At 36.2% G+C, this 22832-nt stretch overlaps 1 protein-coding gene and 1 long non-coding RNA gene across 8 annotated transcripts in view; one reads left to right on the top strand and one right to left on the bottom strand.

Annotated features, from left to right (window-relative positions):
- Positions 1-200: 200 nt before the first annotated feature.
- Positions 201-22832, bottom strand: part of NTNG1 (netrin G1) — a 150888-nt gene continuing 128256 nt past the window's right edge. For all 7 annotated transcript variants that reach the window (XM_052667014.1, XM_052667010.1, XM_052667008.1 and 4 more), the window contains one exon: positions 201-1423. In XM_052667014.1, the coding sequence (XP_052522974.1) occupies positions 1197-1423 (227 nt within the window). In that variant the 3' untranslated portion in view covers positions 201-1196. The remainder of the gene's footprint in view (positions 1424-22832) is intronic.
- LOC128072829 (uncharacterized) lies at positions 10466-22749 on the top strand. The gene is made up of 4 exons (XR_008202457.1): positions 10466-11703; positions 18764-18850; positions 19200-19293; positions 21162-22749. It is a non-coding gene; the product is annotated as an uncharacterized LOC128072829 (long non-coding RNA).

Genomic DNA, 22832 nt, shown 5'->3' with positions numbered 1-22832 from the left:
CACGCTTAGGATTTGATGAAATTTTCCTTAGGCAAGTTTGTTTAAAATGGTTTGCAGAAATACAGCAAAAATTAAAATCAGGTTAGATTTTCATGCAGTAATCTTCACTGTTGAATCTGTTTTTCTACCATGTATCAGATGGTACAATCGTCTATCACCCCCAGAAAAGGTCTGAAGAAATAGTACTACATGATCCTGGAATTGTTTATGCAGGAATTTTTATTCTTGGAAATCTTTCAGTGTTAAAGCAACAAGAAAACATATAGAATGTCCTTTGGTGGAATCTTATTACACTCGTTATATATGTAAACTGATATTCTTTGATGCCAGCACGTTGCCCATACAGAGAAATCTCTGCACAATTAAATGAAAGGTAAAAGAAAAGGACTAAATAAAAAGTAATTTTTCTCTTATCTGATTAGAATTAAATACATTAACAAATTGTCTGGTAACACAAATAGGCAATAATACAAAAAATCTACATTGTACATTATTTCAAGAAAAATAACTTCATTTGAATACAAAAGGATAAATACACTTTTTGTTCTATAGCCACTCTTGTACAGTAGGTGAACACGGCATCGTACTGATGCGGTGCTGCTAAGGTATACAAGGATATGACTGGCTTGAGTTTTATTGAGGGGGCTGTTACACATGTGCATCACTAACATCAGACAAAGAAATCTTTCAACCAACAAGGGTTACAGAGCAACGTTCACTAAAGCACAGGTTGGAGAGGATTCGGGGACTGAAGCAGGCCAATATGGCAGCTTTTACAGATTTCCTTATACCCACAATGCACTGACAGCAAAGAATGCCTTTATTTGGTTGGTCCACACACTGGGCGGAGGTACAGCAGCGCACCAGAGAGGAGTAGCAAATGTTTTTCGTTTCCCTTCCCGTTTTGGGGCTGTCCAAGCTGTTTGTCCTCTGTGAGCCTGGCAGCCAGCACTGACTGGGCAGAGCAGGAGCTGCCAGCCCATCTCCGGTTGTGGTGAGCAGTCTTGACTCAGAGTGCCATCCGTAACTGATTAATATGGCTTAGTTCAGTTAGGCCTTCCAAGTTTGTACGTGTTATTTTTTTCTTTCTTTTTCCTTTTTGAGACTTCAGTAGCAAACACTTGGATTTTGTTTTGTTTTCATGTGGCATGTTCTTTTGAAGCAGTCCAAATACAATGCCATCAACCAAACAAAGCCTAGCACATGTGAAGTCTGGCTGCTCCTAGTAGGGCCATCAGCAGTAATAAGGGACTGTGGGATATTGCCCCCTGGGTGGAGCTTTGGCTGCAGCCTCCTGGATCCCGTTCACACTTAAGCTTCTCACATAAGATGCCAGTGTAGGCTGGAGGGCACTGGCACCGCACGTTGTTGATGCATGTCCCTCCATTCTGGCAGTGCAGGAGCTCATTGTCACACACATTTGCTGCAAGATAGCAGGGGAGGGAGCAAGAGAAAAGCAGAATAAATACCAGTTCATCTACAGGAAAAGTCTGCATGGAAAGCAAAATTAAAATGCCGTGGCTCATCTCACACCTCCCTCCTCTTCCTGAGACATGGGAACAGGGGAAACAATCTGGTTTTTAAACACTTCACATTGGAATTTTGGTATTTTATTTGCTAGTTTTCCATCTTTTCTAATCAGTAATCTTGGGGAAACTTATCGTTTACTTCAGACCATTGAATATTAATGAATTAATATTAATAATGAATTAATAATGAATTATGTATATTAATACCCGCTTTGTGCCAGTGTCTGCGTTTTTATAGTTTCTACTAAAGTGGAACTGTAGGGATGCTGTTATTTGAAAGGGACAAGGTATCCAAAGCATTTGAGCAATGCAAACAGTGTAAAAAATGCAATGTGGCTTTACTAAAGTGAAAAGATCTGTATGAGAAGGCAAGATTTTATAACCAAGAACTGTGCGTATCAATGATCTGAATAAAAATATGCAAAAAAGATAAGGCAAGCACAGGCAGGAAAATCAGCATGCTATCCAATGGGGATTTTATGCTATGTGCATACGGAAATAAAATATAGTTATTTCCATTACAGATCAAATATTTCTTCTTAATTAGATTTGCTACTTTGGTACAAGGGGTAACTGGCAACTCAAAACTATCTTGGTTAGACATTGTAGCCCAATAGAATGACTTCAGAAGTCAGATTTGACAAAAGATTTGAGAGAAAATAACACAGGCAGCAGCTACATAGTATTTTCTATTTGAAAATCTGGCAGCTTTGTTTTTTTAAACTATCAAAATATTTCATTTGTTAAATATGTAGAGACAAGAGGAACATAGTACTTGAATGTGCCAATCTGTTTTATTTTGGAGAACAACAATGGTAAAATACGTCTTATGTATACAGCTCTGTCTTCCATAGGAGTGTTAATTTTAGTAAAGATTTGCACCTCCTATTTAAGCAGGATGTGACAGAAGAAACTTTCCCTCAGGGAACTAGAGAACGGTTTGGTTGAGACAGTCTCAGCATTATATGCTGTTTATACATATATTAGCCTGGAAATAACCTTAATAATTCAGACTAAGGGAAAATTATTCTTAATTTCACTTAAAACATTCTATTTAGCTCTACAAAATTGTGTATAGCAGTTTTATAGATGTTAATTTCTTTTTTTTTAAAAATGCAGTTTTATCAGAACTAAAATCCAAACAGCCCAAGCCCTTAAGTGATGCTGTTCTACATAAATCTGTACAATTTTGTGTTCTCAGAATATTACTGGCAATGTTTTATGTCCAAGCCTTCATTCCAAAAAAGAAAAATTCTCTGGACTTTGGAAGGACACTAAGAAAGAGTTTTCTAATGTTCTGCATCCATGTGAGCCAAATAATAACACAATGTTAGAAACTTACACAGATCTAATTGAGAGAGAGCAGCTAAACTATCTGTCTCAGTGATACTGTCAATAATCAAAGCCCCTTTCTGAGAGCTCTGGATTAAAATTTTTTATCCTGTTTCTGAACTGCCATGTCAGGATCTGGATACTAAGGTACCAGGAAGGTAACAGATGTATGTCTGCATTTGAATGTTCTCTTATATTCACTGTAACAGTGTTTATTATGTACAAGAAATAATAAATAATCACCAAATAAGTATGGTGAGCTTAACAACCTAGAAAAATATCATGATAACAGGCCAAAAAAAATTTTTTTGAAAACCTATATTTGAGGTATATAGCCTCAATCACAACAGTTATGTAGTTAATGCTGACCTTGTTATTCAGGCTTCATATTCAATTTTCATATTGGTAAATATATGTAATAATAATAAGAAAAATTGACAGTACGTTTACTGTACCTATTTGCTCTGGACTACTCATTGCAAATTAGGCAGCAAAAATGGTGAAATGTCTGTTCCACCAGTACTGACCATTGTTTGCCTTGATTAATTGAAAGAAAATCAATAGTCAATTAAATACTGCTTTTTAAATGGTAGATATTTCACTTCATGTTTGTCCCTGAATATATTATCTGTCTTTTTCTGAGTATTTGCCAAAAACAAATTTGTTTTCCAATAACTTTACAGTTATCTTGCCAATCATAGCTTTTTGTCTAGGAGGCCATCCACCCAGATGCTGGTTGTCGTGTTACAGAGTGCTGGATGTGGGTGACTGATGTGGCTCTGTGCTCCATGAGGGCTGCTCTGCCTTACGCACTGATGCAGAGTGATATAAAATCCCTGTGTAATTATTGTTGCCTACAAAATACTGGATACAGAGTTACAGATGTGAAGTTTTTAATTCAGACTGTTAATACATTATTAAAAAGCTTTCTTTCAAGTACTTAAGGAATGAACCAAAAAACTTCAGTATTTTATGCATAGAAGTTTGCCTGCAGAAATGCATTAAGGTAAATACAGTAGAGTTTAATGTTCTTAGTACTTGCAGCTGGAAATTTTTCAGCTGTTAGTCTTGTATTGTCAAATATTTCTTTAGTTTTTCTCTTGCACCCATGTGTATGTATCATGTAGGTAACAAATGCAGCCATTTGGAAGGGAAACAAATTTGAAATGGAATCTCCCTCCCTGTCTTCTCCCCCCTCACCTTCTGGACGGCCTGGTGAGGATTATATTTAAGACCTAAATATTAACTACTTCTTATCTAACCATTTTTATGTTTATTTAGTTTAGGATTTGGATTCTCGATCGCTAATGAGTGCAACACATCAGCAGTATGAAGTACTTTCATTGGAGTGTTTTCACTGAAGTCAAGAATGAAATTTATTCATCAAGTAAAACAAGTCAACATGCTGCCGAGTATTTTAGGCAAGAATATTAACTGTTGTTTGGAAAATTAATAATGTTTCTAATGTTAATTTGGTATTTTGCTAGGATATGCACTGTAACGTGTATTTCAGAAGCAGCTCTCTGGCTCATTCTGAGGAGGTGGTGAGGGGGCAGCTGCTGAGCAGAGCAGGGGGAGCCAGGACCTTGGGCTGCCTGCTCTATGTGGAAGCCCAAGAAGTACTTGTGCCGGCAGGTAGGGCTGATGAAGTCCAGCACACAGGTAACCCTTAGTCTTTTCTTTTCCCTGAGCATTGAGCCTGAAAACACAGGGCTTTTCTGCACTCTGCATCCCTCCTGCACTCTGTTACATTTGGGCAATGTCCCTGCCCCCCCTCCTCGTAGCAAAACTTTGTCTCCACTGCTGAGAAGCGCAGAACCATCTTTGCCTTACCTTCATTATTGGTTTATGGTTCATTGGTTTATGGTCTAAGCTTTAGTCTGATTATGGAATCCTTAAAAACATTACACAAAGGAGACAGAAAAAAGCCATGTGTGAATATGGGGGAAAACCACTGACAACAAACAAGTGTCTTCAGCTAGTAGGAGATGGTAATTACTTTTTAAGCTAAACTTACATGTCTTTTCCAAAATATTCATTAATAAGTTATTGAAGCTCCTTTTGTAGGATAAGGCCTTTATAAATACTGCATGATGACTTAGCTCAATTTACAAAAATATTTGCAGGAAACTATTTGATTTGTAAGTCTAATGTCATTAAATTTGCAAATGGAATAAAAAAGGGAAATAATGGGAAGAAAACGTAGTCTTTCCACTAGTTTAAGCTGTTCAAGAAGTAATTGATATGTGTTTCTGAGAGTTTTTTAGGTATCTAATGAAATATATTGAGTAGTGTAAATGTTTGACAAATGTCTACTTTCCTCTTAAAAGTTCGGACACAAATATTACATGATAATTTCTGAGTCTGTCCAAAACTCTATTATCATAACAGCTTCTTCGAAAAAAAAAGGAGATTATATTAGGACTGATTTTAGCTATGAAGCTAAAGTGTAGACACAGTAATACAAATGCAAGCCATGTTCTTTTTGATCTGGAGTGTCACATCGGGCATAGCATTGCACTGGTGGCTGACGTTCTTTCTGTCTACTGTCTTGGGTTTTTCAGAGTACATGCAAGGGCTTTGGTCTGACTGCTGCTCAGATAAGAAAAAAAATACCATAATGGGTTTAAGACTAATTTCTTTTAGCCTCTTATCCTTCAGGGAGGCCATTAAAGAGAGGAGAAAGTATATTTTGTACCTTACTTCGTACTACCTTTGTTTTGGTTCAGCTTGCCTACAGTAGCATCATATACAGGTGGGTCAGCCAAACAAACATGAGGAAGGACTCACTTAAAAAACAAGCAGACAAAAACCCCAAACCAAAACAATTTTTTTGATCTGAGATACACGGCATTCCTTTTCTCCTCACAGTCAGGACTGATTTTGAAATGTTTGTTGTTTGTAGAAACAGCATAAAGATCATTAACAGTGAAATTAAAGAAATATATCTTTTTATTCAAAGTCCTTTTTATTTTATCGAGAATTCTTAACCCTTTCATTACAAGCAGTGTTTTTTTTAGATCTTTCCCACCGCTATTTTTCTTCATTGCACTTTTTTTTTTATTATATCATTTCTTACAGCTCCCTTCTTTCAACTCTCTCCATACTTGCACTTTTCATCTTATGGAGCCTGCGTCTTATAGGATTTGGACATGTTGATGGGTTCACCTCTTAGTATATTACACAGTTTGGTCTTTTCTAGAGAATTGTCACAGGTTTTTGCTCTATTTCTGATGCAGTGAATTTTCCTTACTGTTCCTCTGTAATTTGTATGAATGGTGCTACCAAAATCATGAGAATTTTTGGATTGGATTTCAGCCATCCTTAATAACTGAAAGCATGCAGGCCTAGTGGCTGAAGAAAAAATGGGCATTATTCTTTAAAAATATAATCATTTAAACAGTTTTAAAACAAAGCAAAACAACAGCCCCTTCTTCCTTCTCCCTCCAGAACAAAATATATATATATATATATTTAAAAAAAACCCCAAACAACGAAACAACAAAACCGAACAACTGCAACAAAAAAGGAAGCTTGTTTATAGCTAGGGATATTGCCACCTACATGTATGTATTGCAAATATGCACAAGAAAACCTCTGCAGTCATGAACTAATATTTTTCCTACAGTTTGTCAAACTGACATTACTGGAGATGGGTCATGCAGTCTATTTCAGATGACATTATTTTTACACAGTATGAAAGAACTTTAATTCTGTTCTTATTATGCTTTAAGGATTTTTATGTGGAGCTCCACTGACTCTCATGAGATTTCAGCCATATAAAGTAAATATTAGGAACGAGTATGTAAGAGCATGGGGAAATGTTTTCAATAGTCAGGCTTCTGAGATGTTGACAACAATTGTTGTTGCACACTTCATGACAACCTCAAATTTTTTTAGCAACTGCGTCTTACTGATTGAATAAAGAGTGGTCAGTAACTCACTTGGAGGTTTCATCACTAAGACTTCCTCCCCTAGCTTTCTTCCAATTAGGTCTACTATTAGACTATTGTTAAAATTTATTGTTAAGATTTATTTATTAATTTATCAGTTAAATTTACTGTGATATATGTATATACATATATGTGTATATATATATGTGTGTGTGCATGTGCATATATACATATATATATTAATGCCATGAATATATGTCAGAGTGTTTATCAGACCTACTCAGAGGTTTTAAATCAATCAGAGCTGGTATAAAAAAACAGTTATTGCTCCTTTAAATATATCCACAATGGTTTATTTTTTGAAGTGACAGCAATTGACCATTTGCTGCACTGGGTTAAATAAAACTATCTTAAGATGCTGCCAAATCAAGATGAGATACATGCTTATGTAGTATAAGAAGGAAACTGGTTTTTGCTTACGCACCAAGGCACATTCTGAAGTTGAGACAAAATAAATCAGTGCAGACAAGGCTAAGGCATACCCTACTGTGTCAAACTTACTGCCATAAAATGACAAATAATACAAATATCTCTGGTGCAACTTTGAAATTATTTATGATTAATAAAATTGTGAACAATACAAGGGAATAAACATTGACCAAATGAGAATAGTTTCTAAGGGCAGACATCTCCATCTTGTCTGAGAAATGCAAGTTTGGGGCACAAGTGCTTTTTTTTTTTTTTTAAGTGAAGCCAGTTTTATCCAAGTCATCAGAGAGTAAATAATAGGAGCGTCATGAATAAACTGCACTTACTGTGCAAGTTTCTGGTAGAATTCTTGGATTGTTTGTCTATGTCTAATTTCAGTCTTTTTCTGCACCATTTTCACTCCATAGCTATGCTGCTTATACTCAAATAGCAGGAAAAGTCTTCAGAAGAAGATGCAGCTACTGTTCAGAGCTCTTCCCTGTGCACAGCCATGGAACTGATGGTGATTCTGCTCTCTTGCAAATAGGTTCCAGTTTATCCTGGCATCCATGTGGGTAACCATCTTTCATGATTTTGCTACTGAAAAGTGTAAATTCCACCATAGAACAATTTTATTTTTTTTAAAGCATGGTGAAAGGACAGACGGATGTAGGAAATTATTTCACAACTTGTGACTACTTTATCATTTTTCATGTCTCATTTTATCTAAAATCCTTAGATTTAATTAACAAAAGATAATGGGAAGAAACACATCAAATCCGTCTGAGAGATGGGGAGAATTTGGGAATACATATACTTGCCTGATCGAGGAGTCATAACAATCTTAACAGAGAAAACACCAGATTGCTTGTTAAAATGGCTGGAAACAAATGTAGATTTAGTCATCTAAGAATTATGGTTGAGATGAAACCAGAAAAGATTGGAGGGTTTTTGGAAGCGGTTAATTAACCTTTAGTTGCACGATTTGGATGGTTTTGATTTTTACTTGTCCAAAAGAGAATTATTTCCAAAGAGAAGAAAAAATGCCCCATATTTTTTATTGCTTTGCTTATGGAGGACCACTGTCTCACTATGTCTCTCACCATGTTTTAGTATAATCTCAGGAAAGCAATAAGCTACATCATAGCTTTATTTGCTCAAAAGGCAAACTACATACCCCTATCACTCATATTCCTCTAAAAAAATTGTAGGTATAGTGCCATTATTTCTATGTTCCTGGAGACAAATGAACACTCGTAAACCATATGTCTTCTTCCCTTATGGCTACTTGTTTAAGTCTGAATTTTGATATAGCGACTATCAATAAACTGGTTAAGCATAATGACCCTTTGGATACAGAGGATACAGTGGTTATCAGAAGGCCCTGTGCACAGTTGGTGGTTGGATTTGGTTCCCCAAATATCTTAGGGCCCTTGCAGATTGTAACTTCCCTGGTTAGCCTGCAGCCCTCCTGCCTGCAGGTTCCCTGCCATGCACCACTTCCTTGTCTGCATTTGACATCTGCTGTAACACAGTGCTACTGTGCAACAAGCATTGGAAGTGACTCCTATAAAAAGTGAGTTGTTGTGAGCAATATCTGTCAGAAGCTTCACTGCGACTTCTACCCAATGGAAACATCAGTAATCTTAAATTACACTGTCATAAGTAGCAAAGATATTAAAATAGGATGCACATGTAACGATCAAAGGGAAAAGAAACTCTGAAGCAATTGATAGATACAAGATATTTCTGTATTATTTAATTGGAACTTTCAGCTATGTTAGGGTAACCATAAGTAAGGCTAAAACCAAGTTCTTACAATGAATTTGCATTTCTCTAGCAAGTACTTTTCAAAACTGAAATTCTGCATAAGGTGCTAGGATAATACTCTGCTATGGAACACTGAAACATGAATGTGCAAAGTAAACGGCCTAGGATCTTTCATCAGGTGAACTTTCAAAGTTTGTGAAGATTAGCTACAATGTAAAGGTATTTATATAGCTCCTGCAAAGTACCTGAAATCTGAGGTATAACATTTTCTTGTTAAAGCAATAATGCTGGGAATTTACACTGACAAATTGTGTTGAATGTGGATGAAAGTCTTCAGAGTGCTTTTGTTAAGCTGACTCTGGAGTGGGGATAAAAACATTGCCCCTGTAGGTCTCACAAAGCTCTTCACAGTGACTAAAGAGTTACTGCTGCCAGTGAACAATAGAGAGGTTGATGCCAAGGGAAGTCAAATGGTTTGCCTGCCCTAACAAAAGAAGGGTAAAAATGCAGGTTCAGTGCATTCCTGTGCTGTTTACTGCACTGTACTGTCTTTTTAGATGTATGCAACAGCACATTTGATCACTGTTTCCAAGGGAATTTGGAGAGTCTCAGATTTAAAAACATTTACCAACTACGAAGTTAAAAAAGGGATATGCAATCTTATCTAGTTATAAGTGGCATGTGCAATTGCATAAAATGTTTAAATATTCTGACAACTAGAAATAATGATGTCATGTGTGTGCTTTCTTCTAATCTGACCAGTTAAATCTTTGGCTACTTCATGTTCATATATCAGAAAGAAACATTTGCAAAACTTTACTGTCTCTTTTGCTTTATCTTGGCTTTGATTTTATTTATATTGTTATCTCATTAAAATGAAATCAAGGAATGATCTTATGATCTCATGTCATAATTCCTTTCTGAAACACACTAGATGATAATATGCTGTCTTGGAAATGCGATTTTAATTGCTGTAGTGCTTTATTTTCCTACTCTTTTCACTGGAATATCTATGAGGTGATTCAATAAGCTAGCTTTTACCACTCAGCAAAAATGAGAACTAATAAGTTAATGCGTCAAATAATTAAAGCTATTAAGTACTTCATGAGAGTTTTCACCAACAATATTTACTGCTACACACAGGCTAGCTCTAGGCATCAGTGTGCATTTATCTTCGCGACAGGGCAGCCATTAGTTGGGTAATAGATGGATCGCAGATGGAAAATAGATACTGGTCTTTCAGAATGATCCTTTTCAGGTGCACTAGTTTTGCTGCAATGCGCTGCAGAGATGTAACCAACAGCATCAACTTAGCCAGTGTTTTAGTTAATTTAGTTATTATCACATAATTCAGCATAAATGTCCAAAAGACACTTGTACCAAAACACACTACAAAATTGCTGTCCTGGTTTAACTATACTGCCTCCTAACAAAATTTCTAAGGCCATAACTATTGATTTGTCTTTCCAAAAGTGATGTTTTGGTAAGTCTGCAATTAGAATTCATGATATGTTATGGAAGATTGGCTGATTTGAAGATGGACAGACACACTGACCTACATATTTTACACAATAATATTATGCAGTTGTTACAATTAAGTTAATTAGAAGGTAACAGGGTTGTAATAACATTTTATCAGCAATACAGTGTCAGAAAAGTTGTTTGTAATGTGATATGAACTAAAGATAGCATCTCTGAATATGAGTATTGATCATACTTTGACAAAATATTAAGAGAAATCAGATACAAAAAAAAATCCAGTTACAGGGCTCTTAAAAGAGCAAAACTGTTTCCTTCTGTACTCAACAGAGGGAAACTTCTTGCATAACTTTTGATGTGCAAAGGTGCTAAAATTTAATTATTAGTGAAGACTGAAGTAACCTGAGACCCTCAAGGAATAGATAACTGCAAAATATTATTTCACTTAGAATTACTTGCTTTACTTTATTTACAGCTATTTTCTCCAATTTTCAGAAGATTGCCAAGTCATATTAGTGTTAAAAAATAAGACATCTACATTGATCTGGACAGAGGTTCAGTATGTTCCTCTATAATCAGTGTGTTATGTTTCTTACGATATGTCATATCAATACCTTCAACCTTCGTGATATGAAAAATGATAGCACTACTCAAAAAATTTTCCACTTACATATGAGTCTTAACAGCCAAAACTGACTTTTTTCCTCACACTCTTTTAGAGCCCTGCAGGTAGTAATGTTACTAACTCATACACTCTCCTTCAGTTTAGATATGGAAGTGTCACACACAAAATGTTCAATTTTTATGAAAATGTATTTCTAAAAGGTTTATTATTTTTATTTTTAAAGTAACAGTATTTTTCTTTGAAGGATTCTTAGAGAAAATGAAAATAGAGTTCTGCTAAATAACTTTCAGATAAAAAGCTGCATTTCCTGACAAGGTTATCTTTTCCAGTCTACTCTTTCCTGTCCCCAGACATCCCCCCATGCAGAACCCAACCTTACAGAAGCTGGACATGCATAACTCCTATCATATTTATCCTTCTCTTTCGACAGCTTTGGCAGAGACTGCAATGGAAATCTACCTTCCCTCTGATCCCTGATCTTCCCCAGGACTGCATATACTCCTTTGCACTCCCTCCTGCGTGAGGAACCTGTGTTTGCAGCATGCCTGTGTAAAGTGCACGATACAGGTGCATGGTGTTGGAAGACAAGAAAAGGCTGTACTTCCAGGTAAGATGACTTTTTTGTAGTACTATTCATGCTCTCTTCATGAGAGATCAAACACTGAACTTCCTCCTGCTCCATAGATCCACATGGCAAGCCCAGGTAGCCATCATGTCACAGGCCAACCTCTGCACAGACAGATGGTCTTGGGCAGGATAGACTCCCACAGGGTTCCTTAGCTCCTGAGGTTCCAAACACACGGACAGTGAAATAAGAGCATGGAGGGAGTAAGAAATGCTCTTTGAGAGAACTTTTCCCAATTGGTAAGATGGCAAATCTGAGTGGGATGATGCCTTTCTGAAGTCTGCAAGAAAGCTACAGAATGAACATTTGCTAAGCTCAAAGAAAGATGAATGCTGAAGAGGAGAGGAACTGAACAGAGGGATTTGGGCCAAAGCCAGGATGGGTGGGAGAAGGTGCAGCAGGTACCCAACACATCTGAGCTGGCTTTGTGTTTTCTACCTGCAGTACACTTCAGGTCTTCTAATGCTGCAGAGCAGGCGTGGGCTGTAGTGTCGTTAAGTTGTCATTGTGCCACTGAATGAAAGATATAACCAAAGCACACTTCTCTAAGCAGCATTTGTGTGTTAAATCAGTGAGGGTTTTGCATGAACAAGCACAGCTCTCAGGTCATTGCGTAAAAATTATAGCAGTATATGGTTATATTTTGATAGGTGGTATAAATCTGGATCCAAATTTCCAAATCAGTGCAGAAGTTATGCTGTGCACCCACAGCCTTTGTTTCATGTGCCTTCCCAATGTACCAAATGGCACGTGTGCGCATGTAATTTGAGTAATTTCAAAACACCTGACTCTTCTTTTTTTGAGACATTTACATTGTAATACAATTTTGTAATTTGTCTGTAAATATGTGTGGAATGAGATTTTTTTTTTTTTTCCTTATAACTGAAGTCTTGCAGAGAGCTGCAATTTGCTGTATAATGCCAGCACAATGGGGCTGATTTAAGGGTGTTATTTTTGCCCTCAATATAAATGTCCTTGCAATAACAGTCCCAGTTTAGATCTCATGTTGGGATTCTCCTGTTCTTGAAATCAGGAGGAAGTAAGCTGCTTTTCTGAACCTTGTGAGAGTAGCATGTTCTCCCTGGGCTCTAGTCAGTGCTTATTGCCTCTCTGGCAAAATGCAGCTTCAGTTCTTAAAGAGCGTGGTAAAACTCTCTTTTCTCTTCTTAGAAATGATATTCTAAACTCTTCAAAGTAGGAGTCCTATTTCAAAATATTTTGACTTAAAAGGGAAATTCATTTTCCATTTAGAGTACATATAATATTCAGAACTCAGTGATGAAGCATTCTCATTAACAGGACACAGTTGTGCTCTGTTGAGAATTGTCTGCCATGGACATATATTTTGTGCTCAGAATACTGGAGGTGTTTGTTGTTCCTGCATCAGTCAGTGTGTATGGGAGCTGAAAATGGCTAGTGTATATGGGTAAAAGCTGGGAGCTCTTTTGATTCTAATTCTTGTGCATTCCTGACCTATAGTTGCTCGGGTGCTAGTTAATATGAATGTAAATAACTTTTCAGGGGAAAGTTCATTCTGCGAAGACGTTATGACTAAGCTCCTTATAACCTAGCAGTTTTGAAGTGCAAGAATAGATTTTTGAGCCCATTGGAAAAGCCTTCAAATTTGACTGTTCAGCAATTCAGAGATGCTCACTATACAGTTCCACTGCTGACCTCCTAAGCTGGAATAGTATTTCTCTTCATCAGCAGATGTTTTTTTTATAGTTTATTCTTTGTACATATGGAAAATAAACAGGATCCACATATGTCTACAGAGTACAAAAGATTTTCGAACTTACTGCCTTAAGTTTAATGAGGAAAAATTGTGTGTAAATTGATCTACAAAAAGAAGTACAAATCAAAATGTTGTCTCTAGGTTCAGCCAATGGAATCCACATAATTGTCAATATGTAGCTTTGCAGTTCTATCTGAACAAAAGGCAGTTATTAGAAGAGTAGAAGAAAATAGCATATAAAGAAGTACTTGTCCAAGCTGTAGTTACAAAAAGCCGCAAAGTAGTTTTGGGCATAATGCTTTAATCATCATGTGCTCCAGCAGTGTACTGTAATAAGAGATGTTAATGAATGTGTTCCCTTTATAATTCACCAAGCTGACAGAGGTCCTACAGACATTAATTATCAACATCTGAGTTACGATCAAACTCTTCTCTCTTCTCTGTAGAAAACTTCCACTACTGTCACATCTCTTTCTTCTTACCTGATCATCACAGTAAAACTTTTATTAAAGACTTAATTATTCTCCTTAGAATAGCCAAGATAATTACAACAGGCTTGACTTGGCTCCCATTAAAAGTTTATGTTAGTGATTTTGCTGCTGGATATAGTCCAACACGAGGGAAGAGCCATTCATAATCAGCAAGATTATCTCAAAATTGCACAGTGATGAATTAAAATTACAGGAACAATACCATTAATATTGTACTGAATATCACAATACTTGTGTTTGGGCTTTCATTCCCCTCTAAATACATTTTGGCTGAGTCCTGCAAAACTTTATTTGCTTTCATTGTTCTTATATGAGGAGCAGTCAAAGTTCTGGCTAAAAACATGGACTGGCACTTATGATTTTGTTTCTCATTTTATCATTCTCATGTTTGTTGATGAAATATTTACTTATAAGCTTAAATATGGGGTGAACCTGAAGTCACTGTAAGGGTTAGTACATGAACAATGGTGAGGATTATGTAGGTAGGCGCTTATCAGCAAGAAAGAAGCCAAAGGAGCACCATGCCTGCAGATGATTTGGTGAGCCAGTCATGTTATAGATGCACAGTGAATATCAAAACAAAAAAAATTATCAATAGATTTATTTACAAACAGTAAAGAAGAACTCTGAAATTATAATAAAATGAAGGAAAAAAGAAAAGAGCATCAACTCAAGGATATTAACTTCAAGAACATGTTAAGGCACCAAGGCAGGCCATAAATGAATTAGGGCAATGTATTAAAGTCATAAAATCAGTAATAAATTTGTTTTTGGAAATAGATCAGAAGCATAAGCTTTCCTGTAAGTCTGTAGGACAAACGGATGATGTATCAGGTATGGATGTGGAAAAAAATCTATCAAGTATTTAGTACGTGGAAGAGCTTCAGGAGGTTACCATGTCACTGCTTCTCCTGATGGGGGCATACTCTGAAGGCATTTCAAGGTCTGCACAAACCATTCTTAAAAATTTGAGAACACTGTTGTATCAGGTCACAGGAAGCAAATAATATTGATCCAAGGATTTTGAAAAAAGCAGAAACAATTTTCTGTTACCTGTGATTTTACAAATTTAATTGTCAGGACAGACTTTATTTGCTATTAGAAGCAGCTTTAGCAGATGAGATTTTTCTAAAGAGCTCCAAAGAGATTGAGAAGAACTACAGACTTCAGCAGGAAGTGATTTGATAGGAACTGTAAGGAAGAACAGAATTAGCAAATAAATGAACAAGTATGACAAGCAAGGATGAACTTTCTAATTTGTGTGTGTGCGTGTGTAGAGGGGAATAAAAGGAAGTGGCATGGAAACTTAGTTGAAGATTTTCTGAAGGAATCGGTAAACAGCATGTGGACACATGATCAAGTTGATAACATCAATCTCCAAAAGCATTTAATGAGATCCTTCAGCAGTGTTTTTCAGATAAACATAAAGATATCATGAAATAAGTGTCAATTTTTACAAGCGTCATTAATGATGGTATAAATAATGGGAAATAGGATAGGAATGAAAGTCAGTTATTACAATTGAAAAGAGTCTACCATTCAGACCTGCAAGAATTGTGTCAGAAATTAAATGCAGAACTGTGCTAGAAAAGTGAATGAAGAGTAATGTAATAAAGTTTGCTCATATTATAAAAATGTTGTGCTGTAAAGATTTTCAAAAGCATCTCTAAGCCACTGGGTGATTATAGAGTAACACCACAGGTGAATTTCAGTTATGACAAGTAATGCCTAGCAAAAACCTCCACCCATATAGCTACTTGACTTTTACCATTTAGGAAAGACCTTTGAAGTAGTTCTGGGTAGTTTACTGACAATTTTGACTTAATGCTCTGCATCAGAGGCAAATAAAATCTTGGTTTTCTTTTTTAGTCTGGGAAAAAAAGATGGAACAGAAAACATTATACTGTCACCATATGGTGCACCAATCTCTAATACTACATGAAATATTGACAAGGTATATGGTATTAATAGAAAAAGTAGAGTCATCTGATTGTAGATATAGACAGTTAGTTACTGGTAAAGGGAGGATTAAATGAATAAGGATTACTTAGTTTATGAAAGCAAAGATATATTGAAGGAAAATACAGTAGACATCTATAAAATCTTGAATATTATGGAAAAGATGAACTGGAAATGATTATTCATTTATTATTACATCTCTTCTGCCCAAGAACTAGGAAAAACCAAATGGAATTGTCAGCCAGTTGAAAAATTGTTGTATTTGTTATTGTTCTTAACAAGTGACTAGACAAATCAGTGGACCAAAGGCTCATCAAGACCAAATATGAAGGTATTCATGAATTCTTTGGCTAAGAAAGTCCCTATATTGTATCTTCCTGGAGTTTGGATGCCAAAGCTAAATGAAATACCACTCAACACTACCGTCAGGTACACAGTACCGGGGTAAATTGATCCCTGGTTGCAGACTTTCTTAGGCTTCTACCTAAGGGTTGACAGGCCTGGAAATGTGAAGCAATCGCAAGCCATGCAGGTTTTGAAGTCCAGCTTTACTACAGGCTAGGTAAGATGCTCAGAAGTGGAAATTAAGAAATACAGTGAAAAAAAATAGTTCTGTTAAGCATTCTAATTAGGAGCTCAGATCTTGAAAGGCCTTGATTATTTCCAGAAATTCATTGCTGAAGTACAACATATTGATACTAAGTAAAAAAAATCCTTTGGCTCAACTGAATTCCTTTAAAATGTTGTCTGAGATGTTTCACACCTCTATAGATTATTCATAACAGATACTGTCAACGAATAAGGAAATCCAAAATTTTTGGAAGTACCTCAGATAGTAGCGGTACATCTTTAAAAAGCTTTGAGTCATCAGCTATATACAGATAGACTGAATATTGGTATACCTGCTTCAGTGGTACCCATTTATTAATGCATAATATTAACAGCCTTTATTTTAATTTTTAATTTTACTTGCACTGGGGGAGGCTAGCTTCTGTTAGGGAAGACAGTCAGCACCTTACAAGTTCACACCTATCAACTAAACTTTGATTTTCACATTGCCATCAGCATGAACAGAAAGATCTCTGGGGAGAGATATATTTGCCAATATGTAAATGAAGTTAAAGCCCTAAATACTGAAGCTTTAATTATCAGCATGTTCTGGTGTCAGCACTGCCGTCAGTTGTATTGATGGCATGGCAGGAAGTGTCGACTGTCTTTAATTGCTTTGGGTCAGTAGTTTTTAACTCCAGGTAAGTAGGATGGAAATTATTTAACTTGCTCCTAAAATGATCCTTTTAAGAACTCTTTATAAAAATGTCCCATCTGAGTGTGTCTGTGGTGGAATAGATCTTTTTATTTCTGTCCACATAAAAACATACTGAGCAGGCAAATTATAGTTATGGCCACTGAGCAGGCTTACAAGGAAAACAGGACAGATTTTCAGAGGAAAAGACCTGCTCATCACTGTTCAAAAGAACACTTAATAATTCATAAAAATTAACTGTTTTATAAGTTTTCCCTTCAACATGTTTCCAAATGTGAATAGATTAAACAGTAATTGCTATCAAGCTTTATGTTCTATTTCATGTGCCTAATAAAAGTTTATCTTACGGATCTTACTTTGTATATTTTTGATCTATTCCTTACTGACTGCAATACACTGTATTAAAATATTTATCATTGTGCTATCAAATATTAACCATTTTAAAATCATCTGACTAAAGAAAACAAATAATGCTACTTGTTTAACTTTTTATGAATTTCCTAGTATTTTGTTATTCAGAATGCTCCTTTTGACATAGTGCCAAAAATACTGCAGTACCTGGAAACTTTATTCCCTCTTTTCAAATTGGCCTGTTTTGAAATGAGCTCTACTCCAACCCATTGCTATTGTTCATTTTGTTCCTGCATGTAGAATAATATCATTTTTTTCTGTCTGTAAGAAGTTCCTATGTCATTTCAACACAAGAGTATTGTTCTGTACGCTCGGTGGTGGCTTTTTTTTTTTCTTTTTCTATTTTTGGAGTGCAGGGTGGAGAGAAAATAGAACAGTTGCTTTTTTTTTTTTTTTTTTTTTTTTAGGATGTCTCCCTGTTATCCACTTGCTTCTTCATCTGAAACTGTGTGGCTTTATCTGGTACAAATACCAGTAACTGTCATGTGACTGATCTCATGATAGAGAGGAGAATGCTGCTGTGGGGCAGCCCATTGCAGCCCGGCCTCCAGGGTTCTTCCCTCCCAGCACAGGATGCTGTTCTCCCTGGCTGCCTCTGCTTCTCCAGTGCAGCAGAAAATACTTGCTTGCTTAGTCTCCTGCTGGTTTAGCTCTAAAATGGTTCATTGACAGTCCAACAAGTGACTGAGATATTTCTAGGGATGTGGGATTAAAACTGGGAGCAGTGGGATTGCAGCACCTGTCATTAGAAGAGTTTGGACAGCTCTGGAACAGTTGATACCTGGGCAAGATCAAGAGAACTTCTTTGCACCAATCCAATCCTTTACTTTGCAGGGGAAAAAAATTTCTAATAAAAGTCAAACATGCAAATGCTGATGCTCAATTTCTGTTCACTTCAGTGAAAGCAAATCTGATCACTTCGTTATCAGAGATCTTGAGCCAAAGAGCTGCAGTGTATTAAGAGCCTCATGCCTCTTTGCAAGATGCTAACTTATGTGAACTAGCCCTGTGCTATTCCTCCTTCTGTTTGTTTTATTATTTTCTCGAGCTGCCCCCCACACAGGTGTTACCTTACTCATAATCCTTATTCTATTCACAGAGGCTTTCCTTCCAGCACAGAGGTGCTTTTGATAATGTCTTTGAGCACATACAAATGTCTCTCTAACCTATTTCTTTTTGCAGGTTACTCCATTTTCATGATGTTTGACAGATTTTAATGAGGCAGTACTAAGAGCAGTCTGAGACTTGATTCCAACTGGCCATATTATGGTAACTATGTGAATCTGTGTAATACTATATATAGAAAGCATCGTATGTTTTCATTTTCTCTCTGCTCTTCATAGAGGAAAGATAGTTCATTTCATCCTTTTTGTAAAATGCAATGTTTGTGTTCTGGTTTTGTTTTTTTTTGGTGTCAAAATACCCTCTCTGCAGAGAAATGAGCCTTCTGTTTCTCCTTTAAATCCAACATCTCATTAAAAAGTAATAACTTTCCATAATAATCATACTTTGTTAGTAAGAAATTGTCTATGTATTGCTATATATGCATGGCTGTTTTGTGGGCCGTGTATCTTGGAATTACTGTGTTAATAAACATATTCACATTGTCTTTTCTCAGCTCTAAAAGACCTAGGATTTCAGCACGTGTAGTAAGCCAGCATGCTTCCACTGAGGTTAATGGAATCAGCATTTTTGAATCATCTGAGAATCAGGTCTGATAACAATGTAATTTTGTTTGTAATTTTGCCTTACTCGTTATTACACCTGTAAGTCATACTTTGCCTTGAGTTGAAGCTGTGGGATTCCGGATTGGTTTAAGGAGAATTATTCTGCATTTAAATTTAGAGTAGTTTGAAGCAGACTGTTTCTTTGACATCCAAATCCCTATACACACACAATTTCTTCATTCTGCATAACAGTCATGTAAAATAGATATTGTGAAAGCAGTATTTTGTGTATAAAAAAACAAGGAAAAAATGTTCCTTGGGGATGGCATTGTTCAGAACTTGGTACCTTTCAGTCAATTCTGTCTGTGTTTTATTTCCCTTTGGCTCTGAAGAGGCAGTGCACTTGCTAGCACCAGTCCTGGCACTAAAACTAGAACTAGAAGTCTGTGCAGCACCTGTGCTGAGGGGAAATCCTGCTATATCCTGGCAAGATAAAAGCATTACAACTGCCACTGGTAGAAGGATGTAATAAGATAGATTGGATTGTCTTACAGGCACACAGACAAAGGTGAAATGGAAAACAGGGCTTTCCAGTTCTGAATTTGTCATAGTTCCCCATGCAGAAAGTCAGTGTATAGATATAGAAGGGCTAGCAGATATATCTGCGTACAGATAAGTATAAAAACTTGCTAACTTTCAAGAGGAGAGACCATTACATTTATATATTTAATCAGTCTGGAAAGAAGAATGTGATGTATTTTAAGAAAATAATGGTAACGCATCTTTTATTGTCAAATACTGAAACACAAACTTCCAAAAGCCAATGTTAATATAATTCACAGGATCACAACTTCTAGTTTGACTTTCTTTTGAAATTCAATTTGCATGATGATTTTGATCAAATGCCTGGGGTTCTCACATTTGTATCATGTGATAAAATGTAGACAAAAAATATATATTTAACTTATACGAGAAATCAAATGCATACTGTAACAGAATATGAATTATCTAGCGGGCTGCAGAGTGATAAAAGGTCAGTACAGATACAAGCACTGAGCACACTTTGAGCTTTTAAGATAAGAATGTAATTTTAATCTTCTCCTTGCCTTAATAAAAAATATTTGAAATAGGAAAAAAAATAAAAGCATAAAATAAAAGCAACTATTCAGAGATCAATGTAAGGCATCTGACTGAAAACTGAAGCAAGACATTTTAAAACAATTATTGTCAATAAATACACTGAATTTAATTTCTGGGTGCAAGCTATGCTTGATAACTCCAAAATCCCTCTTTGCTCATTAATCATATGAAGGAAGATAGTGAATAATATCATCTTTTTCTCCATGGGAAGGTCATGTCTTAGGCACATTAGAGTTCCATTGCCAAGTTGAGATTGCCAAAAGAGAAACTTTTTCTTTGATGGATTGGATAAATACACAGCTGGCTTTGGAATCAGTTGTAGTGAGATTGAAATTAAAAGGTTTGTTTTCAAACACTCTTATATGAACACAACAGAATTTAGATGCCTGACATGACATGGAGGAGAAATATGACATATGCAATATTATGAACCTGCATGCTTAGAAAATCAAAATGGTCCTGCATGGTATTTTCCCTTCATCTGTTTTTTAGACTTGGTCAGTTCTGTGCAAATTATTCTACTTTTTGTTATGGATTCCTCTTATCACTAGGAACTGGACACTTTGGACCAAAACAACTGTCACTGCTGGTTAAATTTCTTTCCAGCTTTAGAGGTTTATTTTGTTCTGTTTCTACATTGCTTTCTAAAGGAAATGACTTAATTGCTGTAAGACAGAAAAATTAAATATGGCTATCCTGTTTCCAATGTTTCTGAGATTCTAAAATTCTCTTCTGAATTCATTCTCCTCACTTAGATCTCTGTATGTGTGCAGGTGAGAAAACCATTGGAGGTATGTGGAAGAGTGGTGGAGGGCTGAGCCCTGGCTGCTTCCCCTACACTTTGCCTGCAGCGTGGATGTGTCCAGAGGTAGACACGGAGGCACAGCTGCACCTCTGCCTTTTTTTTTTACTGGGGGCACAAACCATCCTGTTCTAACCAGATCCTGGCTGACTGCTGTGTCTGTGCAGCATAAACCCTGAACTCAGTAAGATAACAGTTGTTATCACGGTGCTTTTTATCTGGGAGGCAATGTCTTAAATTGCATCTGACCTCTGTATGCACAGAGAAGCAAGTGATGAGAGCTCTACCTAGATCCTCAAAGGTTTTAGATGAAATCAGTAAGAGTGCAGTACCTAAACGAATACTTCTGAGGATAATAGCTTCTGTGTCTTTCATCCATGTGTTGTACAAGCGAGACTCTGAACAGTAATTTATCAAATGATGTATTGTGAGCCTTAGAACACAACAGGATTTTCAGCACTCTTTTTCCCAAATAGGTTCACTAATGCTTGATACTAAGCCATTTCATTTACTACCACTATCATTAGAATAATTAAACTAGCTGCAATATAGATTTGACTTTATTTTTGGGTAAAGCTTCTGACTGTCCTAGGTCATTGAAGTTTAGCAACAAAGCTCCATACAAATAGATTTTTGTAATAGTACCAATAGGCTACATATGACAAAAAGTAAACAAAGTCATATTGGTGCGCTGCGTGTGTATCCATCTTAGCATATTTATATTTCTGTGCAGTGCAAGCTCAAGGTAAACCTGTATGACCATGTGCTACAAGTCCAGACAAATAGTTCTTTTGTGCTCTGTTAAGGCAGAAGAATGAGCTATTATTTTTTCTGTATATTGGGACCCACTTGTTTGCCAGCAAGTTGTTCAGATTTCAATGGGAAGAAAACCAAGCTAAAATTGCCACACTGCAATATTAAATGAATTGGAATTCTGTTCCTCCATGAAAAGACTTTAAATTTTGTGTCTGTTCCATAAAATTAACCACTGCATCTGGTTTTTCTTCTGAACTTGTTCAGATAAGTTGATGAAACTTGGGGGTTATCTGACAGTAACACAATCAGATGGAGATTTGTTCAGAAAATTACAATGCAGAGAGGGACACTTAATTGGTTCTGTCAGCAAACAGAAAAGCACTAGCTTGCATTTCCAGAAACTGTCTAAAACTTTTACAAATAGTCTGACTCAGGTAAAATCAGGCTAATTATATGTTGGGCTCAAAAAATACTCATTAGAAGAACATTATTGGGGTTATAATGTCCAAAACATAACGACAGGAAACAGTGTGATTAATAAGCAATTGACAGCCTATTTTATCTATTGCCATATTAATTATGTGACTGTACAACACAGTACACAGACCTTCAGCTCTATTCATTATCTTAGCTACTTAATATCTTATTTAAACCCACAGAGTGAACATAAGTGTTTGCTATGCTTTATTCAAATTATACTGCAAAGAATCATATTGATTTTCTTGTGAAAAGGTGAAAAAAAAAAATCATGAGAGGTCTCTAGAGTTTCTGGAAGTGAGAATTCAAAACAGTTATAACAAAAGAAACTGACAATGAAAGCCTAATCCAGTGTGTACTGATTGGATATTTCCACTCATATGTTTACAAGACCTGTTAATGAGAAAAG

The sequence above is a fragment of the Tympanuchus pallidicinctus genome, unplaced genomic scaffold, assembly GCF_026119805.1.
Source record: "Tympanuchus pallidicinctus isolate F22 unplaced genomic scaffold, pur_lepc_1.0 scaffold7, whole genome shotgun sequence".
NCBI lineage: Eukaryota > Metazoa > Chordata > Aves > Galliformes > Phasianidae > Tympanuchus > Tympanuchus pallidicinctus.
The sequence above is the reverse complement of the archived record's forward strand: the minus strand, read 5'-3'. Positions and strand labels throughout refer to the sequence as shown.